The sequence below is a fragment of the Acanthopagrus latus genome, chromosome 7 (assembly GCF_904848185.1).
Source record: "Acanthopagrus latus isolate v.2019 chromosome 7, fAcaLat1.1, whole genome shotgun sequence".
Taxonomy (NCBI): domain Eukaryota; kingdom Metazoa; phylum Chordata; class Actinopteri; order Spariformes; family Sparidae; genus Acanthopagrus; species Acanthopagrus latus.
The window spans coordinates 3,097,165-3,114,330 of NC_051045.1; the positions used below are offsets into that span (position 1 = coordinate 3,097,165).

At 43.3% G+C, this 17,166-nt stretch overlaps 1 protein-coding gene across 1 annotated transcript; it reads right to left on the reverse strand.

Annotated features, from left to right (window-relative positions):
- Positions 1-10,953: 10,953 nt before the first annotated feature.
- LOC119023420 (interferon-inducible GTPase 5-like) lies at positions 10,954-16,875 on the reverse strand. The gene is made up of 3 exons (XM_037105336.1): positions 16,722-16,875; positions 14,342-14,912; positions 10,954-13,704 (listed from the first exon to the last, which is right to left on the reverse strand). Exons 2-3 carry the CDS (start codon positions 14,895-14,897, stop codon positions 13,067-13,069), a joined length of 1,194 nt encoding a protein of 397 aa, XP_036961231.1. The 5' UTR covers positions 14,898-14,912; positions 16,722-16,875; the 3' UTR covers positions 10,954-13,066.
- Between the last annotated feature and the right edge of the window lie 291 nt (positions 16,876-17,166).

Sequence of the window (17,166 nt, forward strand, 5' to 3'; positions counted from 1 at the left end):
GCAGAGGGGAGTGGTCAGATATAACGATACTGTGATATTTTGAATGTTTGACAAAAGAGAGAAACCTGTCATCAACAAGAAAATAATCAATTCTTGAATAACATTTGTGTACTGGGGAGTAAAAGGAGTACTGCCTGGTTGTCGGATTAGAGCCTCTCCAGGGGTCCAGCAGCCCGTAGTCATTAAGAAAGGACAGAAGTACCTCCCTCGACTTAGAGACATTAATTTTGGTCCCGGCCCTGAACCTGTCCAAAACTGGGTCAAGAACACAATTGAAATCTCCTCCCAATACTAGATGATGTGAGTTAATATCTGGTAACTTGGCTATAAGGCGTGAAAAAAACTGTGGATTGTCCCAGTTTGGACCATACACGTTAGCTAGGATGATCGGAGTGCCAAACAGTTTCCCTGAGACTATGATATATCGTCCATTGGTATCAGAGATAACTTGAGATGAGACAAAAGGGGTCCCCCTTTTAATCAATATTGCCACCCCTCTGGATCTTGCCCCGTAGTTAGAACAGAATATTTGATCAACCCAGCCTCTTTCCAATTTTGAACGCTCGGTAGCCAAAAGATGTGTCTCCTGTAAAAAAATTATGTCTGGGCCTAAGGATTTCAGATGTGTGAAGACACGGGTGCGTTTAATTGGGTGGTTCATTCCCTTTATATTCCAACTAATAAGACGTGTGGCGCAAGGCGCACCGCTACTTTGTGAAGTCATATGATATTTCAAATGAACAAGTGGGTGTAGTAACAAAAGGTCCTAGTGGTGGGCAGACAGAAAACATACAATCAAAAATACACAAAGTGTGCTGTATAGAAAGAAACAAACAAGTAAATATGTACCCTGTATCCCTATGCCGACCTCCCCCTGAACTGGAGATCGCATAAACAACCCCTAAACAGAGGTAATAGCACATGGCTATATAGGTGGCCTAACTACTAACCAAGCTAGTATGCAGTCCGCAGGAAATTAGAAATGCAAATAAACAGAGGAACATTTCAAACATTGATAAAACATGAGATTAAGAAAATGTAACAAGAATGACAAGCTACCATATTAGACCAACCATTAATCAGATAGCCATCATCTAAATAACTGAATTTATATTGACCAAACACAATGCAATTCAGTGAGGAAAATAGTAATAATAAAAATAAAATATCACCCTAACAGTCGTCACAAATTACTATTGTGGCTTTGGCAGCCCTAGTTGCCTTATTTTAAGGTCGGATATAATACAAAACAGTGAGGAAAAGAGGGGAATAAGAAGAAGAAGAAGAAATAAATAAATTGGCAGTCCTCACAAATGACTAATGTGGCTTTGGCAGTCCTTGTTGTCCAATTTACAAATACTATTATGGTCAAACATAATGCAAAACAGTAAGGAAAAGAAAAATATCACCTTGACAGTCCTCACCAGTGACCATGTGAGCACGGCAATCAGTCCTCATTGACGGCGGACAATGTCCCGGGAAACATACGCACGGACAGCTTCAGGATCAGTGAAAAACGACTCGGCCCCGCTGAATGAAATGCGGAGCCGGGCTGGAAAAAGAAGACCAAACCTAACTCCTGGGACGTCCTTCAGCATCCGCCTGACGTCGTTGAATGCCGCTCGAGCTTTAGCCACTCGCGCAGTGAAATCCACAGAGATGGTCATGCCGTCAACTTGGATCTTCTGTTTGGTTTTTGCCAGGCGCAGGATATCGTTGCAGTCCTTGTAATAGTGAAGACGCGCTATGACAGTCCTGGCCGGTTGCCCTCTTTGTGGAGCTGGCTGTAATGACCGGTGCGATCGGTCAACCAGGGGTGCTTTTTCCAAGTTGAACGCATCTTTGAGCAAAGCTGAAATTGCTGAGGTAGAACAACTACCAGGAGATTCAGGAATTCCAACAATCCTTAGATTATTGCACCAACTAGGTCTTCGCGCAGTTCAAGTTTAAATCGGTCAAAATCGAGAGGCATTGCTGTGGAGCCCTCCCCCGTCGACACTGGACTCGGCGGAGAAGGCCTCGACGCAGATATGGTTGTTTGTCGTGTTTTTCCAGGCTTGGTCGACATCTCGCACGTCTGGCAGTTGCACAAAGCAAAAACGTCCTTAGTTATACTACTTAATAAATAAGTTGCCCCTGAAAATAGTAGTTTTAACGTAGTTTCCTGCGGAGCAGCACAAACACACGTCCTACTCCATGCTTGCTCAGCAGCGCCCCCCTCATATGAACATTTATGACTTAAAACAACCAGTTTCAGTTCATTATAATGTACATAAGGGTGTTCTGATCAGGAGCGCACCGATCGTTATCGGCCGATAAACGTTCATTTACTGTCAGATAAACACATGAGACAGATTGATTGTGCTACAAAGCCACAGCCACACACAGCGCAGGACTCTGCTGCTCCCTGGCTGCTAACAGCTAACTAGCTTCACCCCTGCTAATATCAGTACAGATATTTACTGCCCTCTCGGTTTAACCGGATCAATATATTCACAGGCTCCAACCAGAGAGCTGATAGTGACTCAGGGCATAAAAAGAGCACACAACTCCTCCTGTTAACAAATCAACTCGGCTGGTGCTCCTTCCTTGTTATAACTTGTGGAGTCCACTGATACATGTGATGGCTTCCCCGGGGTTCAGTCGGTAATGTAATGACCTTACAAAGGCTTTGTCCTTTTCCAGTTTATGCAGATATTCTATAACCTTCTTTTTGTATCTACAGGTAGGATATCGCCTCAGCGTCTCGTAGGTGTTAGAATCACTCAGCAGATCAGTGGTGTGTTGGTGTGGCAGTCTGCTGAATGTTTACAGGATGAGCTCAAGTCTAATGAGTCCCATTGGTATGAGTGACTTTCACTTTTTCCACAGTAATGTTTTAGTATGATAACCTTTACATAACACATACACAGAGAGAGAGAGAGAGACTCATACTAAAGGCTACAATTTCCCCCAATTTCACTTTACTGTTGACCACTGTGTGCTGAAAAAAACTTCACTTACACCCGACGATGAAACTAATCAGTGTCAGTTTGTGGTTTCTGCTCAGTGTTTGGCTCCTTCGTTTCAGGCTGGTTAAGCTATTTTCATACTTTCACTTTCTTCTCCCGTCTTGTATATAAGCACTGTGCACTCCACTGTGTTCACTCCAGCATCCGAGCTGATCGCACGCAGCCCACAACTTCTCCTGTTAACAAAGGAACCTTGTTCAGGTGAGTAATCCAGATTATTTCATCTGAAAGTAAACATGCTTTATGGCTTTCCAGATGCATTATAGAATATCATTTTCTATAGATCTGTACAGAATATGTTCAGTACCACATTTATTTTTATTCCACTTGAGGTCGTTCTCACAGAGAAACTCTGGTTTTATCTGCTGCTGACATTTACTCTTTTTCTTTCACAGTAAACTTCTCATCCTGAAGATGTCAGGTAGGCAAAAATCATACAAAAAAATATGTATTTTCTTCTGAAAAGTATAATTTCACATATGTACTGTCAAGTCAAAATGTGAAGTTTATCACTGTTTTGGCACAAATTGAATATTTGTGAATGTGACAAGTTTCATGTGAATATTAATCTGCAAAAGCAAATAACAAAGTTTCCCTTTTCTCTCTTTCAAACACGAGTAAATCATGTTTTTATTAAGTTTTTGTCAGTCAAATAGATTACTTACTCCACTAGGCTGTTGTTAAAATTGTATTTTGGGACTTTATCCTCTGAACCGCGTAACAGGCTTTCTATAAAAATCACTCAAATTAAACCAAATATCAGTATGAATTGTATCATGTGATCATGTGACATATCTGCCAGGAGAAATAAACAAATCCAACGTAAAATATTATTTAATCAAAATCACCTTATTCTACTTTTTTCATTTAAAAAAAAAAAAAACTATTCAACAAAAACAGATCCTGGACAAAATAAACCGAAGTTATTATGATATTATTTTTATTGTAAGTATTGTATTACATTTTTCCAACGCTGACAACAATTTTGGTCATGTTGTAAATGTTTATATGTATAGATTATTCTTTTTTTTAATCAATTTAAGCAGGATAAATTATCAAAGGAAGTCATTTTTCAATTATTTATGGCATTGTAACTGTTATACTACGTAAAAAGCTTCTTCTTCTCCTCACGTCTTTTCACAGAGGTGCAGGACTACTATATTCATGAAAAATGAGTCACAGTGAAGAAGAATGTGACAAATACAAAACATGCTTTGGGTTCAGAAGGTTTAGAGTAGATATTTCAAGAAAAAGCTGTAATGTTATGAGAAATAACGTCATTAGATACAGAGAAGAACGTCAAAATTGAACAGGGAATATTACATCAAAGCAAATAACAACATGTGAAATGATTTTAGTGATGACAGTTTATTCCACCACTGAGAGAATTCTCTCTGTCGCATCAGTTCCTCAGGTGCAAAATGTTTTATGGAATTGATACAATCTGGCTTGATGACTTCTACTTGTCACCCTAAACTAACAAATCGGACTAAAGTCCAGTAAATGTTCTTCTGTGAACTGATTTCTGAGACAAACTGTACTTTTAGAAAGTTTCATCCTTTATGACTCCTTTGAGACTGAAGATAAAATACACAGATAAGCGCACTGTACTGTCCATGAGAACAACTTCCTGTTCTACCTGCTGGCTTCCTCTCAATTTTATCATGATTGTTGACGTCTGAACATTAAAGAAATGTTGACTTCTGATTCTGTTTTCCATTTTCTTCTCTTGAAGCAGAAGATGTATTGTTAAAACTGTCGGTACCAAAGAATGATGCTGAACATGTACTGGAGGCTTTTCATATCAAGCAGCAGTAACTGTGATTGCATGGCTGCACATGAAGCTTTGGCTCAGGTCTGGCCTGAATTACAGCACCTTTTAAAGCATTCATTCATATTATTTTACTGAAGATTAATTAATCATTTACTCATTAAAGACCTGAGCCTGAAGTCTTGTAATGTTTCTCAGCAGCCAGAAATCCAAACATAATGATTTGGTGACATAAAACCATCTTCACACATGTCACAACGCGGTGAGGGATGTCCTGTCTTGGGTTTTTGTCCTGTGATTTTCATGTTTTATTTTGAAAGGTAACTCTCCTCTCGTTTCAGGTCACTTGCCCTTCCTCCCGTGTCCCCGGTCTGACGTCATTCCTGATCCTTGATTGTTTTCACCTGTGTTCCCCTCCCTCATGTGTATAAAGTCTTTGTCTTCCCCTGTCCGCGTCGCAGAAGTATTTCGTCTTATGTCGTATACGGAAGCCCTTATCACAGTCTTGCCACGAAAACCCCTCGAGTTAAGTATTGTCAAGTTTTGTTTTCTGTATTTGTTCTCTTTGGATGTTTGACCCTTTTTGTTCCTAACGTTTCTGGTTAGTGATTTGATTTTCAGTTAGGATTTTCATAGCTTGTTGTTTTCCTCCGGTTGGAGCGCTTTTTGTTGTATCTTTTGTAAATTGAGAGTAGATAATTTTTATAGCCGATGTGCTGTCCTCTTCGGAGTAGTTTTTGTTTTCACATTAAGTTTCATACTCAGAAAATTAAGATTAGTGTAGATTCCTCCTTCGGGAGCGCCTTTCGTTTTATGTGTTATTTGTCTTGTTCGTCTTGTCTGTCTTCATAGAATATTTCATAGCCTCTACTTTGTCAATCATTCTAAAGAGTTTCAAATCAGTGAAATAAAACCTGTCATTACTACTTCATTCTGCATCTGAGTCCTCTCTCCTTGTCTGAGCGTGACAGTATACTTCTGCCAGACATGGACTCAGCAGAAGCCGAGCGACTGTCGGAGGTACTGCGATCACAGGAAGCTCGTCTGACCAGGCAGGAGGAGTTCCAGACCGCCATGGCTGCCAACATGGGTCAACTCTCTTCTCAGCTACAAGAGCTTCTGGTTCAACTCAGCCGACCCAGCCCTACAGCGCCGCCTCCGTCTACCCCCGTCACCTCGGAAGCAAGTACATTCTCTGGAGGAGCCTCATGCAAGCTGGCACCGCCAGCTCAATACAACGGAGACTCTGGTTTATGCAAGACTTTTTTGATCGATTGCTCCATTCATTTTGAACTAATGCCTCACGCTTTCCCCACTGAACGGGCGAAAGTGGCTTTTATGATCTCTCATTTAACAGGTCGAGCCAAGGCATGGGCGTCCGCAGAATGGAGCCGGAATTCCGCTGTGTGTGGGTCCGTTGCGGCATTCCAATCAGCACTGACTAAGACATTTGACCCGGTGAGTTCACACCGAGAAAAAGCCCAAGAGCTGAGTACCCTGAAACAAGGCAGAGAGTCAGTGTGCGATTATGCTATTCAGTTCCGCACGCTGGCGGCTGAGAGCGGGTGGAACAACATCGCGTTATATGACATCTTCCTGAAGGGATTATCCCCTGCCATTCAAGATCTCCTAGTACCCCTGGATTTACCCACAAGCCTGGATGAACTCATCGCTCTCGCTATTCGCACCGACAATCGGCGAAATCAATTGAGACGACAGCGGGAGCCGAAACCGGGAGTTCGAGAAGCAGCGGGGTCCGCTCCGGAATCAAAATGGCGGAACACCGCTCCTGTCGCGTCTGAAAAGCCTCTCCAACACGGCGAGGAGCCCATGCAGCTTGGCAGAGCTCGTCTAACCCTCGAGGAACGCCAGAAAAGACAACAGGAGGGGAGGTGCTTTTACTGTGGCGATCCAGGTCATCTCATCGGCTCCTGTCCAGTGAAAAAGAAGCCTACGGTGAGTTCGAATCAGGTCTCCAAGACCAATTCTCGTCACCTTATGTCGGTTACCTTGAACTCTAATCACATATTGGATGTCATGATCGATTCTGGAGCCGATGAGAGTTTGATAGATTGGGGTCTGGCTCACAAATTACAACTTGAAAGTGATCCATTAGTCAGACCTATCCGTGCTCGCTCGCTCAATGGCAAGGAAATTTTTAATATCACCCACATAACCAAACCAGTTAAAATGTCTATTGGAGAACACCATGAGATGATCCAATTCCACCTCTTCACATCCACATCTCATTCTCTGATTCTGGGACAACCATGGCTATATGAACACAACCCTCACATCAACTGGAAAATTGGACTGATCAAAGAATGGGGGGAAGATTGTAAACGACAGGGGCATATGGAACAATCTGCTGAAATTAACTTGTTTTCTGCAACCCCTGTCACAGATGAGGATTACCCCGACCTGACCTCAGTACCACCCTGCTATCATCACTTAAAAGAAGTATTCAGCAAATCTAAAGCCCTCTCTCTTCCTCCACATCGACCCTACGACTGCTCCATCGAGTTAATTCCAGGATCCACCATTCCTAAGGGGAGACTATATTCCATTTCAGGACCAGAACGCCAGGCCATGAATGACTATATCACCACATCCCTGAAGGCTGGATTAATCCGCCCATCGTCGTCTCCTGCTGGAGCAGGATTTTTCTTCGTAGGAAAAAAGGATGGATCGCTACGCCCTTGCATTGATTACAGTCCCCTGAATGATATTACTGTCAAGAATAGATACCCTCTCCCACTCATGACTACTGTATTTGACCAGCTGCAACAAGCTAAAGTATTCACTAAACTAGACCTGCGCAACGCATATCATCTGGTTCGCATTAAAGAGGGGGATGAATGGAAGACTGGGTTCAATACACCTAGTGGTCACTATGAGTATTGTGTCATGCCTTTCGGCCTCACTAACGCACCTGCTGTCTTTCAGGCCATGATAAACGACGTCTTGAGGGATTTCTTGGACCAGTTCGTCTACGTCTATCTAGATGATATTTTGATTTACTCTCCTGACTTTGCCACACACAAGAACCATGTCACTCAGGTTCTCAAGAGACTACTTGAAAACCAACTCTATGTCAAAGCTGAAAAAAGTTTGTTTCATGCCGATACTGTCTCGTTCCTGGGCTTCATTGTAGCCCCTGGAAGAGTACAGATGGATCCGGCTAAAGTGAGCGCTGTGGCCGAATGGCCTACTCCAGACAGCCGCAAGAAGGTTCAGCAATTCTTGGGATTTGCGAACTTTTATAGGCGGTTTGTCAGAGGCTTCAGCGCAATAGCAGCGCCTCTCCATGCTCTTACCTCCACCCAGGTTCCTTTTCGCTGGTCTCCTGAGGCTGACAAAGCATTCCTGGATCTCAAACATCGCTTCACCACGGCTCCCATCCTCACCCTGCCGGACCCTCGACGACAGTTCGTGGTGGAGGTCGACGCATCCAATGATGGGGTGGGAGCTGTATTATCCCAACGATCTGAGAAGGATGGCAAGATGCACCCCTGCGCCTTCCTATCGCGACGGCTGTCCCAGGCAGAGCGCAATTATGATGTTGGCAATCGGGAGCTGCTAGCGGTGAAGCTTGCGTTGGAGGAGTGGAGGCATTGGTTGGAGGGGGCCGAACAACCATTCATTGTCTGGACAGACCACAAAAACCTTGAATTTATCCGAAAAGCTAAAAGGCTTAACTCACGCCAGGCCAGGTGGGCTCTATTCTTTAACCGTTTTTCTTTTTCTCTGTCCTACAGGCCGGGATCCCGGAACGTCAAGCCGGACGTGTTGTCCCGACTATTCGATCCCGAGCCCAAGACCAAGCAAACCGAAACTATCCTTCCACTGAACTGTGTGGTTGGAGCGGTGACTTGGCCTATAGAAAATGAGGTTAAGCAAGCAAATGGTGGCGCTCCCTCACCTCGTGGCTGTCCCGACAACCGTCTGTTCGTTCCCTCTGAGTTACGGCCACAGGTGATCCATTGGGCGCATACCTCGCTGCTTTCTTGTCACCCGGGAGTCAAAAGAACTATATACGTCATCTCCCGGAGGTTCTGGTGGCCCGCCATGGAGTCGGAGGTACGGGAGTACATCGAGGCTTGTTCGGTCTGTGCACGCAACAAGACGTCATCACGGGCTCGCTCTGGGTTACTCCAACCGCTTCCCATCCCGTCTCGACCTTGGTCACACATTTCGATGGACTTTGTCACTGGGCTCCCGGTCTCTCGAGGAAACACTACAGTCCTCACAGTGGTAGATCGATTCTCCAAGATGGCGAAATTCATCGCTCTCCCCAAACTACCATCTGCCAAAGAGACGGCAGAGACTATGATGAACATTGTTTTTCGTGTCCACGGGTTCCCCAAAGACATTGTTTCAGACCGGGGGCCCCAGTTCGTGTCCAGGTTCTGGAGGGAATTCTGCCGACTCATCGGAGCCAGAGCTAGCCTGACATCCGGCTATCATCCTGAAGCCAACGGCCAGACCGAACGCCTCAACCAACAACTGGAAACCGGCCTCCGATGCGTGGTTCACCAGAACCCCTCTACATGGAGCCAACACCTGGTCTGGGTTGAGTATGCGCACAATTCATTACCCACCTCTGCTACTGGTCTCTCTCCCTTTCATTGTGCTCTAGGATACCCCCCGCCTCTGTTTCCAGACAATGAAGGGGAAGTTTCGGTTCCCTCAGCCTACGCCATGGTTCGACGCTGCAGACGCATCTGGGCAGCCGCTCGACAGACTCTTGTTCGTCAAGGAGACCGCGTCAAGAGAACCGCGGATCGGAAGAGACGTCCAGCCCCAGACTATCGACAAGGCCAGAGAGTGTGGCTGTCAGCGAAAGACCTCAATCTCAAAGTTCCTTCCAAGAAGTTGGCCCCTCGTTTTGTGGGTCCCTTCCCCATCACCAAGATCATCGGACCCGCAGCCGTACGACTTCGTCTGCCCCGGTCCCTGAGAGTTCATCCGACGTTCCATGTGAGCCAGATCAAACCTGCCAGAGAAAGTAAGATAGCTACCACCACGCCCCCACCACCACCCGAGGTCATTGATGGGGGTCCGGTTTACAAGGTGAAACGACTGTTGGCGGTTCGTAACCGGGGCCGGGGCAGACAATACTTGGTGGATTGGGAAGGCTATGGACCCGAGGAGCGACAATGGGTACCATCTAGGCATATTGTTGACCCCGACCTCATCACAGATTTTCATCGGGCCCACCCTGAGCAACCTGGGCCGTCAGGTGTCGGCCCTAGAGGGGGGGGTACTGTCACAACGCGGTGAGGGATGTCCTGTCTTGGGTTTTTGTCCTGTGATTTTCATGTTTTATTTTGAAAGGTAACTCTCCTCTCGTTTCAGGTCACTTGCCCTTCCTCCCGTGTCCCCGGTCTGACGTCATTCCTGATCCTTGATTGTTTTCACCTGTGTTCCCCTCCCTCATGTGTATAAAGTCTTTGTCTTCCCCTGTCCGCGTCGCAGAAGTATTTCGTCTTATGTCGTATACGGAAGCCCTTATCACAGTCTTGCCACGAAAACCCCTCGAGTTAAGTATTGTCAAGTTTTGTTTTCTGTATTTGTTCTCTTTGGATGTTTGACCCTTTTTGTTCCTAACGTTTCTGGTTAGTGATTTGATTTTCAGTTAGGATTTTCATAGCTTGTTGTTTTCCTCCGGTTGGAGCGCTTTTTGTTGTATCTTTTGTAAATTGAGAGTAGATAATTTTTATAGCCGATGTGCTGTCCTCTTCGGAGTAGTTTTTGTTTTCACATTAAGTTTCATACTCAGAAAATTAAGATTAGTGTAGATTCCTCCTTCGGGAGCGCCTTTCGTTTTATGTGTTATTTGTCTTGTTCGTCTTGTCTGTCTTCATAGAATATTTCATAGCCTCTACTTTGTCAATCATTCTAAAGAGTTTCAAATCAGTGAAATAAAACCTGTCATTACTACTTCATTCTGCATCTGAGTCCTCTCTCCTTGTCTGAGCGTGACAACACAGTTCAGTTAAAGCTTTTATGAGAAGCTCAAACATTCACGTGATTATTCACAATAACAGTTTATCAGGTTAAACACAGCTGAATGAATGGCTGCTGCTCAGATGATGTTGCAGACTCAGGGAAACTATGACAAAAATAATGTGTAAACAATTTGGATCAGACAAAAATGACAAATATCCAGAAAGTTCATATAATTGGAAATTTAATATTTCAAGCAATAAAACTGCTAGTCAATCAAAATGAGCAACTGAAAATAATCAAGGTATAATTAGGACACAGAGAATTCTTTGTGATTAAGTATTATGTTAACAAAATAGCCACTGAGATCGACCAATACATTTTATACACCGATAATTTGACTGACTTGATGAATGTTAACATGCTCTCACTGTGTCTTATAGCAGAAGTGGATCACATCACCCAAAACAAAAACAAAAAAACACACAAAATAATACAAATTAATACACTTTCAGGACAGTTTGGCTGAAATTCATTTCAGAGTCGAGGTTCTTTCATTGTCAGGAGGAAATGAAACATAAGAGCCGTTAATGGCTGATGGACCTGAAAATACGAGAGAATGTGGAAGACCTGGTGCGGGTCAGTGTCGTACTATGGGGCTAAACTGTCACATAACATTGTGTCATTAAAATGAAAACAAAACCTGACATAATAAAGAGAAGTCAAACCCAGGTTGCATCCAAGACTCAAACACTGGTCGCTGCCGAGGACTCAACTCAAACAGGTTTTAATTTCAACAACACATTTTATTTTGGACATCAAGATTTAATGTAACTGTAAACTTATATTCAACAGTAAAACAATTAAGGGCTCCAGTTGAACCCTCTTCAGATATGATTTGCAAGAATTTACTTGTGATACGAGTCTTTTACATTTACATTTACGAGTCATGCTGCATCTAGAGAACTACAGTAGATCTGCTCATCACAGACTGTGACTGGACAGAAAGTAACTGAACAGCTGCAGTAAAATCTGTCTGATGCTGAAAAAGCTTCAGATATTATAGAAATGAGAAAAGCTGAAGACAAAATGTTTTAGATAAAGCGTAACAGCTGTGATACAAATACTTGATCTTAATTTTGAATGATTCATAGAATACACACACAATGTCATTAATGAATAAGAAAGTTAATAAAACATGTTTTATAGTTAAAAATCACATGTAAAACCTATATTTCTGAATATAAATCTGAATTGAATTTAAAGAAGAGTTAGAAGGGTCACACTTTGTACACTGTGATCAATATCATTTCAAAAAGCTGCAACAATAATAACATTCAGTAAAAACACACTTGCTAATTAGAGCAATTAATATGAATTGATATACGTTTTTGCACAGATCTGTGACATGAGCAAACTCTCTCACTGAATGATACAACAACCGGTTTCAGTTCATTATAATGTACATAAGGGTGTTCTGATCAGGAGCGCACCGATCGTTATCGGCTGATAAACGTTCATTTACCGTCAGATAATCACATGAGACAGATTGTTTGTGCTACAAAGCCACAGCCACACACAGCGCAGGACTCTGCTGCTCCCTGGCTGCTAACAGCTAACTAGCTCCACCCCTGCTAATATCAGTACAGATATTTACTGCCCTCTCGGTTTAACCAGATCAATATATTCACAGGCTCCAACCAGAAAGCTGATAGTGACTCAGGGCATAGAAGGACCGGTTGGTACCAAGGAACGTTTCTCGTAACGTTAGATCTCAAACTAAGAGGCTAGTCAGTGCTGTGGAGAGAGAGATAACTATGGCAACAACATGAGAAGATGATCTCTTTTGTAATCAACACACTGTAGTTGGAAGCAGCCCATTCAATGTATGATTTGGGATTGTCTTTTCAAGAAAAGTATCATTTTCTGTCACTCCTGAGTGAGTGAGTTTACAGTAAATAAACGAGGTCGAGCAGCGGCCAGGTTAGTGGTGTAGTGTCTGCAGGGCACAAAGACTGAGACAACTGAGAATGACACACAGAATCTTTCCTATTTTATCTGTCCTATTGACTTGTTCTTTCTACAGTTTTCACTTTCACATTTAGTTTAACTTTTTCTTTAAATCAGTATTTAATAAATTGTTTTTTTTCTCAACATTTTGGTGTCAAATTTACAACACCACTAATAACATCTATAGATGACAATAAAGTGAAGGAACATCCTTTTGATTGGTGATTGATATCAGCCATTACTGCTTCCACTGATCAGTGATCAGCCACAGAAATCCTGATCAGAGCACCTTTAAATGTACATCTAAAACCAGTCTATCATGATATCACTCTGTGGTGTTACAGCCCAGGGCCTTTTCAAACACCCTCTGTGCATCATCAGCAAGCTCGTTGAGTATAAAATTCAACATTCTGTAAGTTGTGGTGAAAGACAGGGCCATCGCTGCTGGGATTCCAAGGAATGGAATGAATCTGGATCCTTCCTCTGCTGCCATTAATGCAGCTGCGCTTGCACACTGAGTTAACACCTTGATGATAAGATCAGGGGTTATTTTGGTTGCAGCCAGTGGTGACAAGATGGAGGCCATGAAATCTTTAAATGGCACCCCTGTGCTTTTAGCCAGATTCTCCAGTGATGGGACGTCAAGACCAAAACTAACTGCATATTGTTTGGCAACATGAGCCAGCAGAGCTGCATCAACACCAACAGAAAGACCAGGAAGTGGTACAGCTGCTACAGCTGCAGAAAGAGCAGCATACCACTTTATGTTGGCTTGGAAAGCTTCTTTCTTCTTGTTGATGATCTGCTGGTTGATGTTGGGCATGGCAAACAGCAGAGCGTTCCTCTTGTGTTCAGGAAGTTCTCTCTCCAGTGTCTCGATGAAGAGACTGAAGTCATGCAGGTGGAGCTCAAAGCTGGACACCAGGAAGACCTGTGGAGACTGAATACCTTGTTCCTGAAGACCTGTGTCACAAAGATATAGAATAGATGTAGATTATACAATGTCATCATTCTATAATAGATCATAGAATGATGTAACCATTGAGATTGTTAGTTTTTTTATATTTACACTCAATAATATGCACTTTTCAGTTTGGATGTTGTTTTGCTTCTCATTTTGTTTCTCATCAGTGCAGTAATCTCATGTGCTTTTATTTTCCTAGATGGGTGAATTGAACCGTTAACAGCTTTTATTGTGAAAGTCAGACACTGGCATTGGGTGACTTATTGTTTCTGTTGCTTTGACTGAACATTCCTCCAACTAGAGTTTCTGTACCACACTAAGCCGCAAAGCCTGAGTAATATTGAGTATATGCAGGCATATGATCATCAAATAGAAATGTAATTTCAACTGGTTATGACAACAACATACATGTGTGAAGTCTTTCTAAGTCTCAGCTGCTAACCTTTGCTAGATTTTTTTCTTGGTGATGGATCCATATACTAGAAAATTATGTGTATTGAGGTCAGATAAACATAATGACTGACATAATAAATCCACTCACTTCTTTACTGTGACAATGGGGCTTGTCAGGTTTTAATGATGGAAATCCAATTATTGATCTCACAATTATTCTTACTTGTAAAACAAGTCACTTACATTTAATGCAGTCTTCCTTGATTTGTTCCTTAATCTCGGCCTCACTGAACTCACTCTGACACAGTTTCTGAGCTCGTATATCGTTGTCAATCTTTGAGCGAACAAAGTAGAACTTTTTCTTCATCCTCTGGATCTCCCGAGCGAGTTTCACATCATTTTCTCTGAAGCGAGTGTCTGAGATGATGATGAAGAAGTCATAATTCTCGAATCCAACATCGTTCAGGTACTGATCAGCTGGAAAATGTTTGCCGCCAACACCCGGAAGATCCCACAGTTTAACATTGGGATAGTTTGGATGGGTGTATGGTGTAGGCACTTTGGTGCATTCTCTAACCCCAGTAGGAGCATATCCGGCATCCCCGTGTTTTACGCCTCTAAAGGCATTAATAAAGGTGGATTTACCAGAGCCGGTCTCTCCTGTGATGGCGATATTTAGTGGAATGTTATTCTGCTTGTCCACATACTCTTTGATCTTTTCCATAGCTAAGGCCTGATTGTTTTTTTGCAGAGCTGCTTTAATTTCTTCAACTGATTCACAGTCATGTGGAGTATCCATGGTGATCCTTGGAAACTGCAGTAAAATATAAGTAAATGACAGTTAGAAATATGATCAGATAAACAGTTACATTCAGACCAAATCAGGTGGTGCAGCCAAATGCTGCAGGTTTGTGCTGCAGTGTGGGAGAGTGCACACATAAGGCCCAAGGGGTGCTTGCACCCCTGCCCTCTTTGTCTCATATCAAAAAGTACCTTTTCTGTTTTGTTTTTTTGTTTTGTTTTTTTTAATGAATAAATAAATTCCTATTACACATAGATGAGACTTGACAGTGGAGCGATTTCAACCTTTGTGAGTTTAAAATCCATAAAGGTCGGTCCTCCTGTCTGTCCTCCTGTCTGTCCTCCTGTCTGTCCTCCTGTCTGTCCTCCTGTCGGTCCTGCTGTCTGTCCTCCTGTCTGTCCTCCTGTCTGTCTTCCTGTCTGTCCTCCACGTGAGCGTTTAAGTCCCCCAGAAAAACGACGGAGTCCCCGGTTGGAGCACTCTCCAGTACCCCTCCCAGGGACTCCAAGAAAGCCGGGTACTCTACACTGCTGTTCGGCCCATAAGCCGAGACAACAGTGAGAGACCTTTCCCCGACCCGAAGGCGCAGGGAAACGACCCTCTCGTTCACTGGGGTAAACTCCAACACATGGCGGCTGAGCCGAGGAGTTATAAGCAAGCCCATACCAGCTCGCCGCCTCTCACCACGGGCAACTCCAGAATAGAAGAGAGTCCAGCCTCTCTCAAGGAGTTCAGTTCCAGAGCCCAGACTGTGCGTAAAGGAGAGCCCGACTATCTTTAGCCGGTACCACTCAACCTCTCGCACCAGCTCAGGCTCTTTCCCCCCCAGTGAGGTGACATTCCATGTCCCCATGGCTAGAGTCAAAGGCAGTTATTGGGTCACCAGGGCCCACGCCCACGACCGCCACCCAAATCACACCGCGCCTGCCCCTTCTGGACCCTCCTGCAAGTGGTGAGCTCACTGGAGGGCGGGCCCACGTCGCTCCTTCGGGCTGTGCCCAGCCGGGTCCCGTGGGCAAAGACCCGGCCACCAGTTGCTCGCCCCGGTAACGCCAATCCGGGCAACGTACGCTTCCTTGATTTTATGTCTATCATTAGGGGCTTGACATGTACCTCTAATTATAGACTGATTCCAGTATCGAGGGTGTGTCGGTTACACAGTCTGATAACTGCACAGGTCCTTTGCTCAACTAAATACGGAGACATTCCCCGCAAAACAACTTTACAGGACCAAACAAAAGTAACGTAGTAACTTTAATTATCTTTGGCAACTTATATGAGAAAAATAATAACACAGATATACGTGGAGAAGTGTCCGTCCTCCTGTCTGTCCTTGCGACTCTTCCTCACATTTCTGAACGTAAAACAGCATCTGTCACCGGCAAAAAACTTTAATTCACCAAGTATTTGTGTTTAAAAAATTTTTTTTAAAAAACACTGCGACAGTCAGCCCTCCCGACCGAGACTTCAGTGAACTTTCCCCCAGAAAACAGCCTCCGTCCCCTCGAGTGACAAAGCCAGACAGTGACCTGATTACTCAAAATAAATGATTAGTGTTACTATTTCTGTGAGAATATATTTTTGGAGAAACTGTAATTCATGTGCTTGTAAACAATATTTTTCTGAGCCTAAAACGTTCCAACACAGAACTGAAGCACATGTACTGTAATTCCAAAAGTTTGACATAAGATGTGACATTAAACAAAACAGCAGTGATAAACACAAAGAGAAAAGTGACCTCAGCTCTCCTTTTTATGGGTCAGAGTGGCTGACAGAAAGAGAAATCATTATTTCTTTTTTAAAACATTGAAAACTACTTACACAGAACTCTTTTCTTGATGTTGTAACAGGCGATACTGGAACAGTTTGCTGTAAATGTATGACTCCGACCCGTGAGTTGAAGTGTTAACGTTCAGCTACTGAGAGTTTGGTTTCGATTTAGCTCGTTATATAAGCCTTAAAGAATTCAGTCCAGTTTTTTCCCCCTCATACACTGACCAATACCCTGCAGAGAGGGCAGAGGATATAATATTACACCTGACTGAGACACATGTTTACTCATGTTTCCCATGTGAGTGATTCAGTATTATCTATGAAGCAGCTGATTTACAAGAAATCAGAGGAGTGAGGTGCAGGTCCAGAGTTTCTATGCTTTTCTGTTTTGTGCTTCATAATTTGCTCCGTTCAATAAATGGACTGATTATCGTGACTGTATTGTCTATACAGACGAGTCCTCAGTAACCTGTATGTGAACTGTGCAGGATTA